Below are 24,333 nucleotides of genomic sequence, written 5' to 3'. Positions count from 1 at the left end.
TCAATGCAGAAACGCGTCTTCCCTGTGCTAGCCTATAGCTGCGCCATGACAAGGATTATCATAGATTTGGGAGGCTTGCTGTCATAGTGACATGCTGCTCAATGATGATCTATATACAGCGTATTCCATGACTATTTAGTTCATTGTCTGTAACCCAGTATTGGTCCGATCAATAGTTTGTCTACAGTTTATCCAAATGGGAAAATAAACTTCAAACCACTCCTTTCGCTTGGTATAGCCTGTGTTATGTTAGATACAGATTCATAATATGCAGTCCATCACCAGCCTTGAATGTATGGCCATGTTAGGATCAAAACCATCATGTACAGTCATGGTCAAAAGTTTTGAGAATGACAAGTATTGGTCTTCACAAAGTTCGCTGCTTCAGTGTTATGAGATATTTGTCAGATGTTACTATGGCATACTGAAGTATAATTACAAGCATTCCATAAGTGTCAAAGGCTTTTATTGACAATTACATTAAGTTTATGCAAAGAGTCAATATTTGCAGTGTTGACCCTTCTTTTTCAAGACCTCTGCAATCTGCCCTGGCATGCTGTCAATTAACTTCTGGGCCACATCCTGACTGATGGCAGCCCATTCTTGCATAATCAATGCTTGGAGTTTGTCAGAATTTGTGGGTTTTTGTTTGTCCACCCGCCTCTTGAGGATCGACCACAAGTTCTCAATGGGATTAAGGTCGGGGGAGTTTCCTGGTCATGGACCCAAAATGTAGATGTTTTGTTCCCTGAGCCACTTAGTTATCACTTTCGCCTTATGGCAAGGTGCTCCATCATGCTGGAAAAGGCATTGGTCGTCACCAAACTGTTCTTGGATGGTTGGGAGAAGTTGCTCTCGGAGGATGTGTTGGTACCATTCTTTATTCATGGCTGTGTTCTTAGGCAAAAATGCGAGTGAGCCCACTCCCTTGGCTGAGAAGCAACCCCACACATGAATGGTCTCAGGATGCTTTACTGTTGGCATGACACAGGACTGATGGTAGCGCTCACCTTGTCTTCTCCGGGCAAGGTGTTTCCCGGATGCCCCAAACAATCGGAAAGGGGATTCATCAGAGAAAATGACTTTACCCCAGTCCTCAGCAGTCCAATCCCTGTACCTTTTGCAGAATATCAGTCTGTCCCTGATGTTTTTCCTGGAGAGAAGTGGCTTCTTTGCTGCCCTTCTTGACACCAGGCCATCCTCCAAGTCTTCGCCTCACTGTGCGTGCAGATGCACTCACACCTGCCTGCTGCCATTCCTGAGCAAGCTCTGCACTGGTGGTGCCCGATCCCGCAGCTGAATCAACTTTAGGAGACGGTCCTGGCGCTTGCTGGACTTTCTTGGGCGCCCTGACGCCTTCTTCACAACAATTGAACCTCTCTCCTTGAAGTTCTTGATGATCTGAGAAATTGTTGATTTAGGTGCAATCTTACTAGCAGCAATATCCTTGCCTGTGAAGCCCTTTTTGTGCAAAGCAATGATGACGGCAAGTGTTTCCTTGCAAGTAACCATGGTTAACAGAGGAAGAACAATGATTTCAAGCACCACCCTCCTTTTAAAGCTTCCAGTCTGTTATTCTAACTCAATCAGCATGACAGAGTGATCTCCAGCCTTGTCCTCGTCAACACTCACCTGTGTTAACAAGAGAATCACTGACATGATGTCAGCTGGTCCTTTTGTGGCAGGGCTGAAATGCAGTGGAAATGTTTTTTTGGGATTAAATTCATTTTCATGGCAAAGAGGAACTTTGCAATTAATTGCAATTCATCTGATCACTCTTCATGACATTCTGGAGTATATGCAAATTGCCATCATCAAAACTGAGGCAGCAGACTTTGTGAAAATTAGTATTTGTGTCATTCTCAAAACTTTTGACCACGACTGTATATGGGTACATTTTGACTGACTGATGAGTAGTTATTTATGATGCAAGGTTCTTTGTAGATCAGTCAGTCGGCAGTCGCCTGCACTGTAAAACAAGCCCTATGTCTTCCCCACAAATGCCTGGCAAGACTGCAGGGGAGGCAGCATAACCTCACAATTCTCCTCCCTGGGTTTCTATTACATTAAATATTATACAGTACAAAAAACACCCAAATAAATGCAAGGGACAAAAGAAAACATTTGCCAATTGGAAACATAACAAAATTATTTAATATGACCCCACTTTAATGAGTGACACAGAAATTGAAGGTTCCTTTTCACCATACGAAAGATAAGAGCTCCCAGGCAATTGTGTGTGTATGTATGTATGTATGTATGTATGTATGTATGTATGTATGTATGTATGTATGTATGTATGTATGTATGTATGTGTATATATATATATATATATATATATATATATATATATTATATATATATATATTACACACACACACCACCAGGGTCGCATTCAGGAGGGGGCAATTTACTGAACGTTACCGATAGAAATAACAGAATAGAGCTGACGTGATTACTCACATCAGAGAGGCATGTCTGTTCTACAATATGCATTTCTATCTGAGCGTTCCTTAACGTTGTGCCCTACTGAACGCAGCCCAGACGGTGCAGAACAAACGTTCTCATTGTAGAGAACATCAACACACATAACCATCCTCTCACCCTCAGCACTATAGTTATTATGTCAGTTATGACAAAGGGCAAGTCTCAAATGACACCATATCCCCATATAGAGCACTACTTTTAGCTAGACCATATACACAGACGCATGTGGCTCAGGCCAAAAGTAGTGCACTATCCAGGGGAATAGGGTATGAATAAGACAACAAAATAGTGCACACTTATTTCTTCTTCTTTTCTTCTTTCTTGGATGAGGAGTCACCCTTCTCCTTTTCTTTCTCGTCCTTCTTCTCCTTGTCCTCTTTCTTCTCCTTCTTGCCCTCTTCCTTCTCCTGTCCCTCCTTCCTCTCTGCGTCGCGGTTGGAGATCTTGTTGTTGATGAGGTTGTGGAGAGCCACCACTGAGCGGATGAGGGAAGCCAGGTAGACGACCAGCATCTGGTCGTTGGTCTTCAGGTAGAAGGCCTTAGTGAACTCCTGCAGGGAGAGGTGGCAGGATTAGGGCATTGTGAATTATGATTAACTAACCAGGGGATTTGATCAGCACAACAAGGAATCTGGTGGAAAAAGCCACGCTACCTGTTCATTGTAATGAGGTAGTAGATCCTACAAACCTGAATTTATTTGATTTGAGAATGAAAATGTATCAATGTGCACTTTTTCCTAAATAAAAAAAGGTAATATCGATTACCATGCCTGCCACCCCCTGCCCCTATCCCCCTTGCTCCCACACACACTCAAGCCTACCCCCACACCCCATCATACCAGTAGGTTGACGTCGGGAAGCAGGTTGAAGACGTCCTGTAAATGGTAAACGATTTGGTGGTTGATGGGCAGCTTGCCTGCAGCCACTCTCTCCAGGTAAGACCTGATGTCCAGCAGTTTGGAGTTGAGTCCCTTCAGGCCATGTACCTGGTTGGTGATCTGCTGAGACAGAGTACCCACTGTTGTGTCCTTGATGTCTCTGTGGACACAAGATTATATGATAGAATATATCAGAGGAGAATAGAAAAGGATTTAGAATTCAGTGTGGAGTTAAGCTTGAAGTCAGAAGACTCTGTGAAAAGCTTTATTGTGCGTGTCAGTGAGAGAGAAAGAGAGATTGGTATGTGGAACGTCTGTGTGTGGTCTAGTTAAAAGATAATGCGTACCTGAGCAAGTGCTCCACGCCCACCTCCTCCGCCTCCTCTGCTCCGATCTCACTGGTCACATGTTCAAACGTCTTGGAGGTCGGAGTGCCGTCCTGGAGGAGTACAGTAACAAGAACTTGTGTGATCACTTGTATGCCTAGTCCAAAATCAGCCCAGAGACCCCGGGGTTGGCTGGTCCAGGGTTTGACTGATTTTGTCATTTAGGCTCATACATGTCTATGCTCCACTTACGTCATGTATTTCCTCCACAGAAAAGTAGGCTTCTGTAGGCAGGCCCAGGTCCTTAGGCTTCACATCAATGATCACTAAAACCTGAGAGGGAGGAAGTTCCATACAAACACAGTCATTGTTAAAATCTCTGCTGCATTATCAATACAATTTTATAATTTCAACAGGAGATGAGACAAATATGTCTTACTGGTATTTATTAATGTGGAATATTTACAGGGTTGAAAGCACTTACTGAATTGGTGCAGTATTGCTTGATGAGTTCATTGATGGCAATGTCATTCTTATGTAGTTTAGGACCTGTGTGATACCAGCCCACTATCCTCTCTCTGGCTGAAGAGAAGAAAAGGGAAAGGTTTAAGAATCTTATAGGATAACTGTAGAAGTCGATGAGACTGAATTTAATAGTTAAAATGTACTAATGTATAGTGTGTTTGAGTGTGTGTTCTCACCATTGACTTTCTTGAACATGCTGTACATATTCTCCAAGTAGTCATGATCCAGGAACCACACAGAATCATCCTTGTCATCCTCATCAAAAGGCACTGGAGAAAACCCAATCAATATGGATCCAACTACAGGCTTTTATAGCTAAACATTTTGTCATCATAATTACTCTGCCATCACAAATGTTATATGAATGTTATAAACTAGCCATATGACATAACAGGTTATTTTAGTACATGATGAAAGGAGAAGAAATCACCTGCAAAGCTGTTGGACACATCAAGGACTTTCTTATGCCAAGAGCCGAGGAGAACACCCACTACTCGCTTCTGGTTGCCTACTTTCCCTATTCTGTAAAAACAACATAACATTTACACAATCAATACCATAGGATGTCTTAGAGGAAATCAAAAATCAACTAAAGTGAACATAACTAGCTACTTTTACCCCGGCACTAGCGAAGTTAACTACCCTGATCCATAATGACGTTGTGCTCTACGAAACAGACTGAAAAGGTTTTCCAATTATTCCATTATTTAGAAATCAGTTTATGTTACTTGCTAATACTAACTGATAGTGAGTGGCCTGTAAATACAATTGACTAGCCAAAATTAGCTAGCTAGCTATGCTACTGTCATGGCTAACAAATACACAGCTTCATATGGGTTTCTGACTCAGCAGGTTAGCTAGGCCTGGCTGCAACATAATCTCTCGTACAAAAAGTGGCAAGTTAGTAAAGAGGTAGCGAATGGATATGATTTCGAAACAGATATACTATTAATGACATACCTATTAAAATGATCCACCACGCTGAGCAACACCAGTGGATGGACAACCACATTTTCTACCGCTAACTCCGGCATTTTTATGTGAAGTGTTTGAGGATACAACCAAACTCTGTGATGCTAGCTGTCTAGCTAGGTAGCTACTTCCTGTCAAATGGCTAGCTACTTCCGTTTCAACGTAGCAACAGAACCACTAAACAGAACGCGACGGTAGTGAAGAAGGAATATCTTTGGAAGCCGCTTGTTAGACTACAACAACATTGATTTGACAGCTAACGTTAATCAGAACCTGCAAATATGGTAAAATAGAATTAATGATTTCATTATTAAATGTTTTTTCTCAAGTTGTTAGCTAGTTCAATAATAGTTATGTAAAAGGTAGTTACGTGCAGGCAGGCCTAATAACAAATATTGATGTCAATACCAAGCCATTCATAGTCGCGGGAAGATGTTTTGAGTACGGGGTGCAGAGGAAGTACATACAATCTTAGCCACAGAGGATCATTAGTTTATTTTAATGATGTGGATTGTTTGTATGCCTAGTTGGGAAGACCTCAATTTGGGCAGAAGGCGTGGCAATAGGCCTAGCTGATTATTGAGATGTGGCTGTCAGTGAAAACCAATGCATCTAAAATATGTGTGAAGATAATTTGTTTTGAGTATAATTTGAAATGTTGAGACGAGAAGGGGAGTGGTGCGTGGTGAATATATTGGCGGGCCTCTCCCCAGAATGCGCTCAGCTCTCCAGAATGTACGGCGTTCACCCATAAAAGGATAAATTAATTCAAGGTTTATACAAATATGTCCATTCAATAGAGAATTCCAAAAGAAAAACAATAGTCGAAACCCCATGCCTCTACCATATATGGTTCAAACGTTACAGACGATTTACTCTGAACATTTAGCATGTTTAGAGTAAATGGAATGTCATCACAGGCATGATCACAAAGTGGTCACTGCTCAATAGAACTGTGGCGCTGCTGCGAAGCAGAACGGTGCTAACTTCGAATGTCAACTCACAAGCTAACTAGTGGCTGCAGGTTTGTGAGTAAAACATGTTTTTTTCCCAAATGAAATCAGTTGAATACAAAACTGAATAGGGACTAAATATAATAATATATTATTATTATTATTATTATAAATATGTATTTATTTACAAAGCTGAATTTCAATATCCACCCTCCGCGAAGACAATATGTTCCTGTTTGTTTGTGTATTTCTGAGTCTTTCCCTTTAAATCTTCATAGAAACGGCCCTCTCAACGTAGATTGATTGCCAATACAGTGGTTTGCAAAAGTATTCACCTCCCTTGGCATTTTTCCTATTTTGTTGCCTTACAACCTGGAATTAAAATTGATTTTTTGGGGGGTATGTATCATTTGATTTACACAACATGAAGATGCAAAATATGTTTTATTGTGAAACAAACAAGAAATAAGACATACCACAGATTCTCAATTGGATTGTAGTCTGGGCTTTGACTAGGCCATTCCAAGACATTTAAATGTTTCCCCTTAAACCACTTGAGTGTTGCTTTAGCAGTATGCTTAGGGTCATTGTCCTGCTGGAAGGTGAACCTCCGTCCCAGTCTCAAATCTCTGGAAGATTGAAACAGGTTTCCCTAAAAAAATTCCCTGTATTTAGCTCCATCCATCATTCCTTCAATTCTGACCAGTTTACCAGTCCCTGCTGATGAAAAATATCCCACAGCATGATGCTGCCACCACCATGCTTCACTGTGGGGATGGTGTCCTCGGGGTGATGAGAGGTGTTGGGTTTGTGCCAGACATAGCGTTTTTCTTGATGGCCAAAAAGCTCAATTTTAGTCTCATTCTTCCATATGTTTGGGGAGTCTCCTACATGCCTTTAGGCGAACACCAAACGTGTTTGCTTATTTTTTTCTTTAAGCAAAGGCTTTTTTTCTGGCCACTCTTCCGTAAAGCCCAGCTCTGTGGAGTGTACGGCTTAAAGTGATCCTATGGACAGATACTCCAATCTCCGCTGTGGAGCTTTGCAGCTCCTTCAGGGTTATCTTTGGTCTCTTTGTTGCCTCTCTGATTCATGCCCTCCTTGCCTGGTCCGTGACTTTTGGTGGGTGGCCTTCTCTTGGCAGGTTTGTTGTGGTGCCATATTCTTTCCATTTTTTAATAATGGATTTAATGGTGCGCCGTGGGATGTTCAAAGTTTTGGATATTCTTTTATAACCCAACCCTGATCTGTACTTCTCCACAACTTTGTCCCTGACCTGTTTGGAGAGCTCCTTGGTCTTCATGGTGCCGCTTGCTTGGTGGTGCCCCTTGCTTAGTGGTGTTGCAGACTCTGGGGCCTTTCAGAACAGGTGCATATACAGTTGAAGTCGGAAGTTTACATACACCTTAGCCAAATACATTTAAACTCAGTTTTTCACAATTCCTGACATTTAATCCTAGTAAAAATTCCCTGTCTTAGGTCAGTTAGGATCACCACTTTATTTTAAGAATGTGAAATGTCAGAATAATAGTAGAGAGAATGATTTATTTTAACTTGGGTCAAACGTTTCGGGTAGCCTTCCACAAGCTTCCCACAATAAGTTGGGTGAATTTTGGCCCATTCCTCCTGACAGAGCTGGCGTAACTGAGTCAGGTTTGTAGGCCTCCTTGCTCGCACACGCTTTTTCAGTTCTGCCCACAAATTTTCTATAGGATTGAGGTCAGGGCTTTTGTGATGGCCACACCAATACCTTGACTTTGTTGTCTTTAAGCCATTTTGCCACAACTTTGGAAGTATGCTTGGGGTCATTGTCCATTTGGAAGACCCATTTGCGACCAAGCTTTAACTTCCTGACTGATGTCTTGAGATGTTGCTTCAATATATCCACATAATTTTCCTTCCTCATGATGCCATCTATTTTGTGAAGTGCACCAGTCCCTCCTGCAGCAAAGCACCCCCACAGCATGATGCTGCCACCCCCGTGCTTCATGGATGGGATGGTGTTCTTCGGCTTGCAAGCCTACCCATTTTTCCTCCAAACATAACGATGGTCATTATGGCCAAACAGTTCTATTTTTGTTTCATCAGACCAGAGGACATTTCTCCAAAAAGTACGATCTTTGTCCTCATGTGCAGTTGCAAACCGAAGTCTGGCTTTTTTATGGCGGTTTTGGAGCAGTGGCTTCTTCCTTGCTGAATGGCCTTTCAGGTTATGTCGATATAGGACTCGTTTTACTGTGGATATAGATACTTTTGTACCTGTCTCCTCCAGCATCTTCACAAGGTCCTTTGCTGTTGTTCTGGAATTGATTTGCACTTTTTGCACCAAAGTACGTTCATCTCTAGGAGGCAGTACGCGTCTCCTTCCTGAGCTGTATGACAGCTGCGTGGTCCCATGGTATTTATACTTGAGTACTATTGTTTGTACAGATGAACGTGGTACCGTCAGGCATTTGGAAATTGCTCCCAAGGATGAACCAGACTTGTGGAGGTCTACAATTTTTTTCCTGAGGTCTTGGCTGATTTCTTTTGATTTTCCCATGATGTCAAGCAAATAGGCACTGAGTTTGAAGGTAGGCCTTGAAACACATCCACAGGTACACCTCCAATTGACTCAAATTATGTCAATTAGCCCATCAGAAGCTTCTAAAGCCATGACATCATTTTCTGGAATTTTCCAAGCTGTCTAAAGGCACAGTCAACTTAGCGTATGTAAACTTCTGACCCACTGGAATTGTGATACAGTGAATTATAAGTAAAATAATCTGTCTGTAAACAACTGTTGGAAAAATGACTTGTGTCATGCACGAAGTAAATGATCTTACCAACTTGGCAAAACTATAGTTTGTTAAAAAGACATTTGTGTAATGGTTGAAAAACGAGTTTTAATGACTCCAACCTAAGTGTATGTAAACTTCCGACTTCAACTGTATACTCAGATCATGTGACACTTAGATTGCACACAGGTGGACTTTACTTAACTAATTATGTGACTTCTGAAGGTAATGGGTTGCACCAGATCTTATTTAGGGGCTTCATAGCAAAGGGGTGAATACATATGCACGCACCACTTTTCCGTAATTTTTTTCATTTCACTTCACCAATTTGGACTATTTTGTGTATGTCCATTACCTGAAATTTAAATAACAGGTTTTAATGCAACAAAATAGGAAAAACGCCAAGGGGGATGAATATTTTTGCAAGGCACTCTATAGGCAATGAAAGCAAAGGATCTGGATGTGAAAATGAGGAAGGTATCAAGTTGATTTTGGTTGGTCTAACGAGCGGAAACACCTCCAAACGGTACCACAGTGCCAAATATGGAAGAGATACAACCAAGAGCGGAGCAGTTTAAACTAGCAAATGAACGTTCTTATTTAATCAACACTGTCAAGTACAAGTATATTAAGGTTACAATATTGTAGAGAACAATCTAATTATTAATTCTATGAAATGTATAATGACATGGGGCAAACAAAACTAAGTTTTGACAATTTCGTAGCACCCTCTTGAATTGCCCCGTTTTTCTCTACATTGTACAGCAGTGAGTCAACATGCTACAGAATGCGCTGAGCTGTCTCCCTCCAATTCTTGCACTTTCATTTTTGTATTGTATTAATTGTTTGCCCTTCGATTGTTTATTTTGGTAAATTCCCCATTACAATGTCACCAATAGTAAATGTACTGTTAATCCCCATCATTTACTTACATTAATTTCTGTTAATGCACATTTTGTCAATTTTTTCATTGTATTTTGTTTGGAGCGCTCCATGTGAGCAATGAGCATGTGTGTGGTTTTTCTGTCCTCTTAGTGTTGACGGAGTGCGCGCGCGCCTGAGCATGCGTAGAAGTAGGCTAACTGGCCTGCTGCGCTCAAATGTAGGAAAGTGCCCATTTGGGGATGTCTGATTTCTGGTTGTCTTATCTCACCACCACTAATAAGGTGGGCTACTCAGTGATTTTTCTCCACCTCACACCTTGAGTCAACAAAGTCATTTAAAAAAAAGAATCCATTGTGAATGATAATAGTTCCTCTCAGTATTTGAAAAATCTTTCCAACACTTTCCCCCTTGATAATCACAAACTTGAAACTCACGTGCCACCTAGGAATAGACCGTTGTGAACAGATCGCACATTCTTTGTACTGCGTAATTACAACAGGTGTGTGTGTGTGTGAGAGAGAGATAATGAGAGGGTTGTTGTAACTAAGATTGTGCCTATTAAAACTGAGCACAAATGGACAGCTATTCGATCCATCGCGGAGAAAAGCGCTCCCCTCGATCCAGCACCAGCGGGTGGAAAGCACCACGCACCACCCAGCACTGTGTTGCTTGCTAGACTAGTGGGCTAGTACACCTACGTGTTTGACATGGGCAGGAGCAGGCCTGTGAGCCGAGGGCTAGAGAATGCCATGTTCCTTATTTGATATCAAATCAAATCAAATTTTATTTGTCAAATTCGCGTATTTAGCAGATGTTATTGCGGGTGTAGTGAAATGCTTGTGCTTCTAGCTCCGACAGTGCAGTAATATCTAACAAGTGATATCTAACAATTTCACAACATATACCCAATATACACAAATCTAAGTAAGGAATGGAATTGAAGAATATATACATATACGGACAAGCCATGACAGAGCGGCATGGACTAAGATACAGTAGAATATTATAGAATACACTATATACAGTTGAAGTCGGATGTTTACATACACTTAGGTTGGAGTCATTAAAACTCGTTTTTCAACCACTCCACTAATTTCTGGTTAACAAACTATAGTTTTGGCAAGTCGGTTAGGACATCTACTTTGTGCATGACACAAGTAATTTTTACAACAATTGTTTACAGACAGATTATTTCACTTATAATTCACTGTATCACAATTCCAGTGGGTCAGAAGTTTACATACACTAAGTTGACTATGCCTTTAAACAGCTTGGAAAATTCCAGAAAATGATGTCATGGCTTTAGAAGCTTTGGATAGGCTAATTGAAATAATTTGAGTCAATTGGAGGTGTATCTGTGGATGTATTTCAAGGCCTACCTTCAAACTCAGTGCCTCTTTGCTTGACATCATGGGGAAATCAAAAGAAATCAGCCAAGACCTCAGAAAAAAAATTGTAGACCTCCACAAATCTGGTTCATCCTTGTGAGCAATTTCCAAACACCTGAAGGTACCACGTTCATCTGTACAAACAATAGTACGCAAGTATAAACACCATGGGACCACGCAGCCGTCATACCGCTCAGGAAGGAGACGCGTTCTGTCTCCTAGAGATGAACGTACTTTGGTGCGAAAAGTGCAAATCAATCCCAGAACAACAGCAAAGGACCTTGTGAAGATGCTGGAGGAAACTGGTACAAAAGTATCTATATCCACAATAAAACAAGTCCTATATCGACATAACCTGAAAGGCAGCTCAGCATGGAAGAAGCCACTGCTCCAAAACCGCCATAAAAAAGCCAGACTACGGTTTGCAACTGTACATGGGGACAAAGATCGTACTTTTTGGAGAAATGTCCTCTGGTCTGATGAAACAAAAATAGAACTGTTTGGCCATAATGACCATCGTTATGTTTTGAGGAAAAAGGGAGTGCTTGCAAGCCAAAGAACACCATCCCAACCGTGAAGCACGGGGGTAGCAGCATCATGCTGTGGGGGTGTTTTGCTGCAGGAGGGACTGGTGCACTTCACAAAATAGATGGCATCATGAGGAAGGAAAATTATGTGTATATATTGAAGCAACATCTCAAGACATCAGTCAGGAAGTTAAAGCTTGGTCGCAAATGGGTCTTCCAAATGGACAATGACCCCAAGCATACTTCCAAAGTTGTGGCAAAATGGCTTAAGGACAACAAGGTCAAGGTATTGGAGTGGCCATCACAAAGCCTCGACCTCAATCCTATAGAAAATTTGTGGGCAGAACTGAAAAAGCGTGTGCGAGCAAGGAGGCCTACAAACCTGACTCAGTTACACCAGCTCTGTCAGGAGGAATGGGCTAAAATTCACCCAACTTATTGTGGGAAGCTTGTGGAAGGCTACCCGAAACATTTGACCCAAGTTAAACAATTTAAAGGCAATGCTACCAAATACTAATTGGGTGTATGTACACTTCTGACCCACTGGGAATGTGATGAAAGAAATAAAAGCTGAAAGAAATCATTCTCTCTACTATTATTCTGACATTTCACGTTCTTAAAATAAAGTGGTGATCCTAACTGACCTAAGACAGGGAATTTATACTAGGATTAAATGTCAGGAATTGTGAAAAACTGAGTTCAAATGTATTTGGCTAAGGTGTATGTAAACTTCCGACTTCAACTGTACATATGAGATGAGTAGTGCAAGATATGAAAACATTATTAAAGTGACTAGAGTTCCATTTCTTAAAGTGGCCAGTGATTTCAATAGGCAGCAGCAGCCTGTAGTGTGCTAGTGATGGCTATTTAACAGTCGGATGGCCTTGAGATAGAAGCTGTTTATCATTCTGTCGGTCCCAGCTTTGTTGCACCTGTACTGACCTCGCCTTCTGGATGATAGCGGGGTGAACAGGCAGTGGCTCAGGTGGTTGATGTCCTTGATGATCTTGTTGGCACTGTGTTATCCTCAAAGCGGGCGAAGAAGGTGTTTGCGACGTGGCTGTTTTTCCTTTTGTAGTCCGTGATTGTCTGTAGACCCTGCCACATGTCTCGTGTTTGAGCCATTGAGTTGTTCCCATTCCCTTTTTTCCAAGTTTAGAATTCTGAACTAATATAAAATAGATGTGGAAAACTGTTGCGAGCGTTACTCTTGATAGGGTGAGAGAAGGGAAGAGGGGCAGAAAGGGAGCGAGAGAGACCGGACTTAACGCAAACTGTCTATCATCGGACTGGTAAGTGTGGAAAGTGACCTGTTGAAGTAGATAAATGACAAACTGGGCATACTGGAGTTGGTCAGTAATGATGTAAAAGAGTTGAAGGCGAGTCTGGAAATGAGTGACGGAAATGCTGCGATAATGGAGAGCGATACAAAAAAACTAAAAGGGACAGTCACTAGGATGGAAACGGATGTTAAGGAACTTAAAAAGGAGAACAACTTTCTGAAAGAAGCCTTACTAGATATACAAACTAGATTGATGAGAGAAAAGCTAGTACTTACGGGTATCCAGGAAAAGGAGAGAGAGATTACAGAAAGAATAGTGAGGGACTTCTTTCTTACAGCGCTGCAGATTCCACTCGAGGCTGTCGATAAAATCCAACTCGAACGTGTACACCGTTTCGGACAAAGAGGGCAGAGATATGAGCGTCCAATCGTTGCCAAATTTGCCTTTTTTAAGGACAAAGTAATGGTTAAAAACCTAGGAAAAATACTTGCTGGCATGAAAATAGGCATGAATGATCAGTTCCCGAGGGAGATTGCAGAACGGCGCAAAGTTCTGTACCCAATCTTCAAGGAAAACAGATTAAAAGGAAAGCGTGTTGCTCTCATTGTTGATAAACTGTATATTGACAACCAAATTAGGGTTGCACGATATTGGAAATAACTGACATTGCGATATTTTGTTTTTCTGCGATATATATTGCGAAATGAAAAAATACAGGATGTATGTATGATCCTCTGGGGAAAATGCAGTTTGCAAACAGCGACTTTTCAGGTGGAAGTCGTCATTAATAAAGTGTACGGTCAGACTTATGTAGGGCTCCGTTGTCCGGCTGGACCACAAGTCTGTTATTGCTGTATAATATTCCACTTGTGACAGCTCTGTTTCAACTTGTGCCTTGCATTTCTCGTACAACTCTGGGAGGGCAACTTGAGAAAAATTGTTGCGTGATGGCATTACATACCGCTTGTCAAGCGACCGGATCATGTTTTTAAAACCCTCTTTGGTAACCATGTTAATTGGTACCATGTCTTTGGCGACGTGAAATGTTATTGAATCTGTGATTTCTCTCTGCCGTTTGGAACCTTTCTCGTATGGTGTAATACTGGCAAAGGCATCCGAACTAGATCTTTGCTTTGGAGGGCATTGAGATGCTTTGCACTCGTCATACGAAGATTTGTGGTGCCGCCTTAAATGATCGAACAAATTGGTCGTGTTGCCTCGTGTTGTGGCAACAATTGCAAGGCACTCTCGACAAAGTACCTGTTTTTGGTCAACATCATCCTGTCTGTAGCCGAAATATTTCCATATAATTGACGATGCATTTATTTTTGCCACCAAATTCTCCATTTCGGTCTTTTTTGCCTGTTCCTCGCTCATCATTTCGTCATGCGCAAGCAGAGCCTGCATGTCAACCACGTGCAGCAACGAACTCCGTGTTTAAAAATAATAAACTGTGTATCCAATAACCCATAAATTGGAGTAAATTACGTTATATCAGACAGATATAATGCTAGTTTAACATTGAAAATATATATATATATTGTAGACTGATATATGTTTACCTTACTAAATCGCACGTTCTGCGATGTGACTATTGCGGATGCATACATCGCAATGTCGATGCTGAAATGATATATCGTGCAGCCCTAAACCAAATGTTCCGCGACACAAAGACTACTCCATGGCTATTCTGAAAGTTCTAATAGAGGAGTCGAATAATGGAACACCCAATACTAGTCATGGTAGGGATTGTAATAATAAAACATATTTATAGTAGGTATAGTAATTTATAAAGGGATAAGACAGTATTACAAGAAAAGATAACAAGCTAAATAATACATCTTCAAATACAACTAAATTAGAACACAAGTACTCAATCAACATAGTGGAGATAAAAACATAGCAAATAGAAGGCACAGTGTGGGGATATGTGTGGATGAATTGTGATGGAAGGTGTGGTGTGCGTTTTGGTGTTTGAATAAGTGTGGCGTTAAGTGAGTGAGAAAGGAAATGGTTGCATATCCCAGAACCAACATGTGTCTGTGAGCAGGAGTTGTGAGAGAGAGCTTTCAATACATTTTAAAGTATAGTCCCGTGTTGCTCAGTTGGTAGAGCATGGCGTTTTCAATGCCAGGGTTGTGGGTTCGATTCCCACGGGGGGCCAGTATGAAAAAATAAATAAAAAATGTATGCACTAACTGTAAGTCGCTCTGGATAGGAGCGTCTGCTAAATGACTAAAATGTAAAATGTATACATGTAATATATTTTTTATTGTCCTATCATGATGGAACGATCCCCAAATCCTATATCCTAGACACCCACCTGAGCGACCCATACACCAAAGTGAAGTCCCCATCTGTTTTATGGACCTGCTGTGAGTTGCCTATATGCAGCCAAAACAGGAAAATAAATGTGGTCAGAGACCTACTTGAGCAGCACCACCCCCCCCAAGATTCTGAGCCTGCCTGGCAGGGTTGGTCCTACAAAGCTCCCTGATGGGAGAGCATTATATACAAGGAAATTCTCAAAGCTGCTAATGAGAACCTTGACGACCTTGTACCTAGCCGGTGGGGATTCCGGTGGGGTACCCCCACCCAGGTAGTGGCAGTGCTGGCAACACTGGCTGCAGTAACCCATGGGGAGGGGGTCACACTCGGACAATCAGAGAGGGGGCTTATCATTGTGGCCCAGGTGGCACAAAATAATCAAAGGTCTGACTGCACGGAGATCAGAGTGTTTGTGTCTCAGGTGAAGAGGGTGGATCTGATCTCCATCACCTAGGACTTGACATAGATTAAATAGATTAATCAAATCTCACATTGTTTTCAATTTCTGCTCAATCTTGCATGCTTTCTCAATCAGCTGTAACTGTATATGCATTCGTAAATCAGGTCCTTTCTTGAGTTGGGCTCTGGGATGTAACAACCGTTGAGCATCTGATTTTATGGTTGATTGTGGAGGAAAGGGGTTGAGTCCGGGAAAACTCCAGGGTTGGATGGCATACCAGTCGAGGTATACCAAACCTTTTTTGATATACTAAGAGGACTGTTATTAGCATGTTTTAACCACTCCTATGTAAATGGTAGATTATCAGACACTCAAGAAGAAGGTCTGATTTCTGGTTATTACTGAAACAGGATACAAGTGGAAAATATAAAGACCCAGTCCATTAAAAAATTGGAGGCCCCTTACACTTCAGTGTTGTGATGCAAAAATTCTAGCAAAATGTATCGCGCATAGAATTAAAAAGGTATTGTCGGACATTATTCATTCTAATCAGACAGGTTTACAAAATACATTGGAGATAATATAAGGCAAGTACTGGAAACAATAGAACACTATGGAAAATCTGGGAAACCAGGCCTGCTATTCATAGCAGACTTTGAAAAGGCATTTGATAACGTACGATTGAGGTTTATATATAAATGCTGGAGCATTTCAATTTTGGAGAATTTCTTATAAACTGGGTCAAAATCATGTATAGTAACCCTAGGTGTAAAATAGTAAATAATGGCTATTTCTCAGAAAGTTTTAAACTGTCAAGAGGAGTGAAACAAGTTTGTCCACTATCGGCATATCTATTTATTATGGCCATTGAGATGTTAGCTATTAAAATCAGATCCAACAATAATATCAAGGGATTAGAAATCCAGGGCTTAAAAACAAAGGTGTCATTGTACGCTGATGATTCATGTTTTCTTTTAAATCCACAACTAGAATCCCTCCACAGCCTCATAGAGGATCTAGATACATTTTCTAACCTCTCTGGATTACAACCAAATTATGACAAATGTACTATATTACGTATTGGATCACTAAAAAATAAACATTTTACATTACCATGTAGTTTACCAATAAAATGGTCTGATGGTGATGTGGATATACTCGGAATACATATCCCAAAGGAAATAAATGATCTCACTCCAATAAAATGTAATAGAAAGTTAGCAAAAACTGATAAGATCTTGCTACCATGGAAAGGTAAATACCTGTCAATTTGTAGAAAAATCATCCTGATTAACTCTTTAGTATTATCCCAGTTTACCTATTTGCTTATGATCTTGCCTACGCCTAACAGTTTTTTTAATTATATGAGAAAAAAATATTCAATTTTATTTGGAACGGCAAGCCAGACAAAATTAAACGGGCCTATTTATATAATGAATATGAATTCGGAGGACAGAAATTATTAAATATTAAAGCATTAGACCTATCACTAAAAGCTTCAGTCATACAAAATTATTATTAATCCTCCAGAAACGACAGAACAAATAATGCAACAAATATTGTGGTTAAACTCAAATATACTAATTGACAAAAAACCTTGACAAAATGTTTAAAAAAGGTATAATCTTCGTAAATTATATCATCGGTAGGACTGGTGGAGTTATGTCGTACATGCAGCTAACAAAAACAAATGGAAATGTCTGCTCTACCCAAAATTACAACCAAATAATTGCAGCCTTACTGCAAAAATGGAAGAGGAAATTGGAAGGGGGAGAAAGTAAGGAACTTGTCTGTCAGCCTTGCATGAAAGAACATAATTGGTTAAAGAAAACAACTGTGAAAAATAAAAAAGTATACCAGTTTCATTTAAGGACAAAAGGATTGACAGCCGTCCCATATAGATTGCAAAATAGCTGGGAAGAGATTTTTGACGTACCGATCCCATGGCATAGTGTTTATGAACTGATACGCAAAACGACACCGAATTCAAAACTTAGAATCTTTCAATTTTAAATTATTATATAAAATTCTTGCTACCAATAGAATGTTATTTATATGGGGGATACAATCGTCCCAGCTCTGCAGATTTTGCTGCGAAGAGACAGAATCATTAGATCATTTGTTTTGGTACTGTCCATTTGTAGCTTGTTTTTGGACACAGGTCCAGGAATGGCTAAAGGATTGCAATATTTACCTGGAGCTAATCTTGCAGATAGCATTACTGGGTGATCTGAAAAGTCATAGTCAATCGATCAGTAATACACTGCTCAAAAAGATAAAGGGAACACTTAAACAACACAATGTAACTCCAAGTCAATCACACTTCTGTGAAATCAAACTGTCCACTTAGGAAGCAACACTGATTGACAATACATTTCACATGCTGTTGTGCAAATGGAATAGACAACAGGTGGAAATTATAGGCAATTAGCAAGACACCCCAAATAAAGGACTGGTTTTGCAGGTGGTGACCACAGACCACTTCTCAGTTCCTATGCTTCCTGGCTGATGTTTTGGTCACTTTTGAATGCTGGCGGTGCTTTCACTCTAGTGGTAGCATGAGACGGAGTCTACAACCCACACAAGTTGCTCAGGTAGTGCAGCTCATCCAGGATGGCACATGAATGCGAGCTGTGGCAAGAAGGTTTGCTGTGTCTGTCAGCGTAGTGTCCAGAGCATGGAGGCACTACCAGGAGACAGGCCAGTACATCAGGAGACATGGAGGAGGCCGTAGGAGGGCAACAACCCAGCAGCAGGATTGCTACCTCCGCCTTTGTGCAAGGAGGAGCAGGAGGAGCACTGCCAGAGCCCTGCAAAATGACCTCCAGCAGGCCACAAATGTGTCTGCTCAAACGTTCAGAAACAGACTCCATGAGGGTGGTATGAGGGCCCGACATCCACAGGTGGGGGTTGTGCTTACAGCCCAACACCGTGCAGAACGTTTGGCATTTGCCAGAGAACACCAAGATTGGCAAATTCGCCACTGGCGCCCTGTGCTCTTCACAGATGAAAGCAGGTTCACACTGGGTACGTGACAGAAGTGACAGAGTCTGGAGACGCCGTGGAGAACGTTCTGCTGTCTGCAACATCCTCCAGCATGACCGGTTTGGCGGTGGGTCAGTCATGGTGTGGGGTGGCATTTCTTTGGGGGGCCGCACAGCCCTCCATGTGCTCGCCAGAGGTAGCCTGACTGCCATTAGGTACCGAGATGAGATCCTCAGAACCCTTGTGAGACCATATGCTGGTGCGGTTGGCCCTGGGTTCCTCCTAATGCAAGACAATGCTAGACCTCATGTGGCTGGAGTGTGTCAGCAGTTCCTGCAAGAGGAAGGCATTGATGCTATGGACTGGCCCGCCCGTTCCCCAGACCTGAATCCAATTGAGCACATCTGGGACATCATGTCTCGCTCCATCCACCAACGCCACGTTGCACCACAGACTGTCCAGTAGTTGGCGGATGCTTTAGTCCAGGTCTGGGAGGAGATCCCTCAGGAGACTATCCGCCACCTCATCAGGAGCATGCCCAGGTGTTGTAGGGAGGTCATACAGGCACGTGGAGGCCACACACACTACTGAGCCTAATTTTGACTTGTTTTAAGGACATTACATCAAAGTTGGATCAGCCTGTAGTGTGGTTTTCCACTTTAATTTTGAGGGTGACTCCAAATCCAGACCTCCATGGGTTGATAAATTTGATTTCCATTGATCATTTTTGTGTGATTTTGTTGTCAGCACATTCAGCTATGTAAAGAAAAAAGTATTTAATAAGATTATTTAATTCATTCAGATCTAGGATGTGTTATTTTAGTGTTCCCTTTATTTTTTTGAGCAGTGTATAATAATACTTTTAGCAAAAAATTCAATTCAATTTACAATCTGTAGAAACAATGAGAATAGAAAGGTTCAGAACTTTTGTAAAACATCACAGTACAGTTGAAAAATATATGGCGAATAGAAATCCTATATGGATGGTGTTAAGAGATAGATGGGAGGTGTTGAATGGAGTTGAAGGATGGGACTAATAACAACAACTAATAACAAGATAACTAATAATGTAAGCATACTGTGTCCATAATAAGTATATAGGTTGTAGGTTGGGAGCTTTTGTGAAAGAGCACAATTAGAAAGTTATGGCATATAGAAGCAAACCGGATGGACATCATGAAAATGATCGGAGAGGTTGAGAGTAGAAGAAGTTCAGGAGAAAAAACTAACAAAATATAATTATTGTAAAATTGACTGTGTCCATAAAATGTATATAGTAAGTATAAGCTGGAAGTAGAGGCCTAAGCATTGTTGTTCACTAGTTTACTCCAATTAGGGAAAGGGTGGTGGGGTTGGAAAGTAATAAAGGGGAATATATATTTTTTTTAAAGGATATGTATGTATATGTGTGTGTGTGTGTGTGTGTGTGTATATGTATATATATATATATATATATAAAAACATGGGGGATTGGAAGTGATGCAGACAATTACATTGATGGAAGTTACAATCTATCTGCAATATTAAGCTGATCTACCCCCTAAAAAAGAAAGAAAAAACGGTCTATCATACAGCAGAGCGTGTGTCCGACACCAAACCCCTACAACTGAATAGAAAAAAAGCATATCAGGAGCCCACCACATACAAAACAGAGCTGAGAGCTCTCCTTGCAGAATGGGGCCCATATATAAATATAGTGTAATTTATATCAATAATGCAACCGAAAAATCGTTTAATAGTTTATTGCAACAACACAAATTCTTGCAATTTTACCATCTCACTACCAGGGGGTGTTGCAGCACCTTCAGCACCTGTACTCCCCGCAGCTATGAACCCATTGCACTTTAAAGGGGCAATCAGCAGTTGCTACATACATTTTTTGACTTATAAATTAATGATATGTACCCATTGATTCTTGAAGAATATAACTTATAAGTGCCTCATGAGCTTAGTTCAGCTGACATACCCCATCAGTGGCCATAATATAAGCTTGTTTTACTCCAATGTTTGTAAAGAAAGTAAATGTCAACAAACACTGTATAGCCAAAAGAAAATATCTGTTTCAAGTTTTATTAGTTGTATGTACTGGATACACATGGTATACATCGTCCAACAAAATGCTTACTTGCAGGTTCCTTCTCGAGAATGCAACAACAGTAAGAAATCATAAAAAATACTGACATGCTTTATTTTCTTCCATAAACAGGCAGAAGTCGAGGAGACACTAAAGAGAATTCAAACTCACAAAGGTGTAATTGGAACAATAGTTGTTAATGCCGAGGGTAAGCAAGACAACACTGAAGTAACAGTATCCCTCCCTCGCTACAATCCTATGTTTACATTCTCTTACAGGAGCTGTACCTATAGCCACAACATTATTATTACTTTTATTTGTCAGGGACCATGTACAACATGCCATTGCGCCAGATTTAGCTAGATAGCTAATTTTCATCTGTAGTCGCTGGGCGTCAGAGACATGTGAAGACAATTTTACACTTTAGACATACCATTTGAATTTATGTAGCAAGCTAACTAATCAGTAATACTCTCATCACTTCTCTATTATAAAGTTGATGCTGTGTGTTGGTCTTTCTTAGGTATCCCAATCAGAACTACCTTAGACAACTCCACCACGGTGCAGTATGCTGGTCTGCTGCACCAGCTCACTATGAAAGCCAGGAGCACAGTCCGAGACATCGACCCTCAGAACGACCTGACCTTCCTCCGAATCCGCTCCAAGAAGCATGAGATCATGGTGGCACCTGGTGAGTGTAGCAGAGGTGGTTTAGGTTCTCAAGGGAGGCCCAGACACGTGAAGATCATCTATGTATCTGACGTGTTGATATTGTGCTCATCATTTGATTATTTGATTCATTGTTAACATAAATGTAATTCAATATTGAAATGTAATGAAACACATTTAGGGGTTTTACAGTTTTTCTCCTCTCTCTTCTCACTCTTTTCCAGACAAGGAGTATCTATTGATAGTCATCCAGAACCCTAGTGAATAGCCCCAGGATGTTCCTGTGAGAGTCAGGCAGTAGCTCCTCACACACTGATCTTTGTCTCTGTCAAGAATAGATGTTTTGTTTAACTGGACCACACATTTTGCTTTCTGTGTATTTTCTTATTTTTCGGCTTTTTGTACTCTGCAATATGTTGCCTTATTCTATTCATTCTCCTTCTTCTTAGCCATTGTCATCAATTAAAAAAATAGAAGAAACAAGAATGTCATAACAATTGGTGCATTGTGTATGTCCTATTTTCCTATGTCCCATGTCGACCCCTGTATGATGATATGAATATAGTCTTATGTAAGGAGGGTAGATAATGACTGAATCTGAATTACTTTATTCTGAGTTAATGTAGAGGAACTGAGGAAGGTCAATGTGTCAGAGACAGAGCTGTAGTGTATGGTCAGAGTTACCACAGAGCAGCAGTATCAGACATGTTTAATTTTCATTCAACTGTTTGTTCTAAAGAGCTTCCTGGGGTGTGATTGAGTTAACTAGCTAACTTTCCAAAATTGCTTGAAATACATTTCATTTTTTGGGAAATGTATAATTACAATTGACAAGGTATAATTGACTTGACAACAACCCCATATACAAATTTAGCTTTCTTCATCAGAAAATCAAAGTGTCATATGTGGCTGTTTTATCAAAGTTAGCTGGCTAATTTAATAATTCTGCTTTCCAGAATACCCCACTCTGGTAGAAATCTATGGTGTGAACTCAGAAATCAAATACCAGGTCAGGCCAGCAAAGGGCATACGCTGGCTGTCACAGCACATTCTCAGTGATTTTACATTTTAGCCATTTAGCAGACGCTTATCCAGAGCGACTTACAGTAGTGAGTGCAAAAATGTATACGTTTTTTTGTGTTTTTTACATCTTCAAAACAGAAGTTCAGAATTGTGCATGTATGTGGGTGTGATAATGTAAAGAGAATGAGGGAAATGTTACTAGTGACCATAGCGAGTACACAGCCACTACTGCTGGAGGTGGGGGATGTGGTCTACATGTGCCTCTCCTCAGGTTCCAGTTACTGGAATAGAACTACAACACAAACTCACAACAAATCATTGGCTCACTTTTATTGGGCTAGAACAAATGTTTTTTTTTTTTTACTTTACAATGTGTCCTTAATACCTACCCTATTTATTTACATGATAGTTAAATAGGATATGTTGGTCATCAGTTACACAAGCACAGTGTATTACAGTGTTGTTGAATGGCACTTAAAGGGAGAGTTCACTCAAATGACAAAGGTTTCCTTACCCTGTAAGCAGTCTATGGACAAGGTATGACAGCAATGAATGCTTTGGTTTAGGTAAAGGGGATACCTAGTCAGTTGCACAACTGAATGCATTCAACCGAAATGTGTCTTACGCATTTAACCCAACCCCTCTGAATCAGAGAGGTGCGGGGGGCTGCCTTAATCGACGTCATCGGCGCCCGGGGAGCAGTTGTTGGGGGTAATTGCCTTGCAGAATGGCAGATTTTTTCCACCTTGCCAGCATGGGGATTCGAACCAGCGACCTTACAGTTACTGGCCCAACACTTAACCGCTAGGCAACCTGCCGCCTAGATGCAGTAATATATTTTACAGTACTATTTTCCTTACTGTAAAACATATTACAGCATCCCAACTCTGGCGCCAGTATAATGCTGTACATTTACAGGGAAAAGTTTTACAGTGTATGACAGCAATCCATGCTTTGGTTTAGTTTCCCTGGCACTGTTTCCACATGCTAATGTTTTAGAATTTGTGGCAAAAATCCCATTTAAGTCATACGGCCGATATTAGCATTTTTCATGCATCAAACCAAAGCATGGATTGCTGTCATACACTGTAAAACTTTCCCCTGTGAATGTACAACATTATACTGGCACCAGAGTTGGGAGGCTGTAATATGTTTTACAGTAAGGAAAATAGTACTGTAAAATATATTGCAGCATCTCTGCTGTAAAGCAAAATTACAGTATTAAACTGGCAACTCTGGTGCCAGTGTAATGCTGTAAATGTACAGTGAAATTCTCCCTGAAATCTAAATGTAAGAAAAACCAATTTGTACATAAAATACATTTATTCAAATTGGTAAAAACATTAACAAATTAACAATAGAACTAACAACAGTTAACACATATGTAACCAAATAAGAGCATCATTACAACACTAATTTCAAAACTATATTGTGTGCCTTGGTGTGGGGGAGCGAGAGACAAAGTGTGAGACCTGCTGAGAGCCGAGTGATCCGAATCACACAGGGTTGTGACAGCTAAGGAGGACACTGTCCCAGTGTTGGTGCCGTTCATGCTCTCCCCATTGAGTAGACTGTATCACGGTGGCATCTAGATGGATACCAATATTAGTTATTTCTTGTGTAGGCGGCTATCCTACTTGAAATATAATCCTGGGAGGGAAAAAATTGGCCATGCTACTTGCTACCTAGGTCGGCAGGCACGTCGATACAATACCGGTGCACGGGTCATTCGCATCGGCTTTAGCAGTTTGCGAGTAGTTTAACAGCTCACACCGTGGTTGCGCCGGTAGTTTACCACAGCCAAAAAGTCATAATTATGGCTAAACCCTGTCTATTTCTACAATTTATCTTCT

The 24,333-nt window shown here is 40.8% G+C and overlaps 2 protein-coding genes across 2 annotated transcripts; one reads left to right on the top strand and one right to left on the bottom strand.

Moving 5' to 3' along the window:
* Positions 1-2,349: 2,349 nt before the first annotated feature.
* LOC311137228 (26S proteasome non-ATPase regulatory subunit 7-like) lies at positions 2,350-5,324 on the bottom strand. The gene is made up of 8 exons (XM_084171611.1): positions 5,177-5,324; positions 4,647-4,738; positions 4,393-4,485; positions 4,176-4,273; positions 3,944-4,024; positions 3,713-3,804; positions 3,327-3,525; positions 2,350-3,038 (listed from the first exon to the last, which is right to left on the bottom strand). The coding sequence occupies exons 1-8, from the start codon at positions 5,248-5,250 to the stop codon at positions 2,784-2,786; spliced, it is 984 nt and encodes a 327-aa protein (XP_084027737.1). The 5' UTR covers positions 5,251-5,324; the 3' UTR covers positions 2,350-2,783.
* A 12-nt stretch (positions 5,325-5,336) lies between these two features.
* LOC311137231 (dynein light chain roadblock-type 2) lies at positions 5,337-21,954 on the top strand. Its single transcript, XM_084171614.1, has 4 exons — positions 5,337-5,472; positions 20,921-20,996; positions 21,312-21,479; positions 21,682-21,954. Exons 1-4 carry the CDS (start codon positions 5,470-5,472, stop codon positions 21,723-21,725), a joined length of 291 nt encoding a protein of 96 aa, XP_084027740.1. The 5' UTR covers positions 5,337-5,469; the 3' UTR covers positions 21,726-21,954.
* Positions 21,955-24,333: the final 2,379 nt, after the last annotated feature.

Source organism: Coregonus lavaretus (assembly GCF_964263955.1).
Source record: "Coregonus lavaretus genome assembly, chromosome: 11".
Lineage (NCBI taxonomy): Eukaryota > Metazoa > Chordata > Actinopteri > Salmoniformes > Salmonidae > Coregonus > Coregonus lavaretus.
The sequence above is the reverse complement of the archived record's forward strand: the minus strand, read 5'-3'. Positions and strand labels throughout refer to the sequence as shown.

Bases quoted from the DNA above. Each gene is read 5' to 3' on its own strand.
- LOC311137231 (XM_084171614.1), top strand. The intron at 20,997-21,311 runs GTAAGCAAGACA...GGTCTTTCTTAG, and splicing joins AATAGTTGTTAATGCCGAGG to GTATCCCAATCAGAACTACC. The intron at 21,480-21,681 runs GTGAGTGTAGCA...ACTCTTTTCCAG, and splicing joins TGAGATCATGGTGGCACCTG to ACAAGGAGTATCTATTGATA.
- LOC311137228 (XM_084171611.1), bottom strand. From the start codon at position 5,250: ATGCCGGAGTTAGCGGTAGAAAATGTGGTTGTCCATCCACTGGTGTTG. The intron at 4,486-4,646 runs GTGATTTCTTCT...GGTTTTCTCCAG, and splicing joins TGTGTCCAACAGCTTTGCAG to TGCCTTTTGATGAGGATGAC. The intron at 4,025-4,175 runs GTAAGTGCTTTC...CCTCCCTCTCAG, and splicing joins AGCAATACTGCACCAATTCA to GTTTTAGTGATCATTGATGT.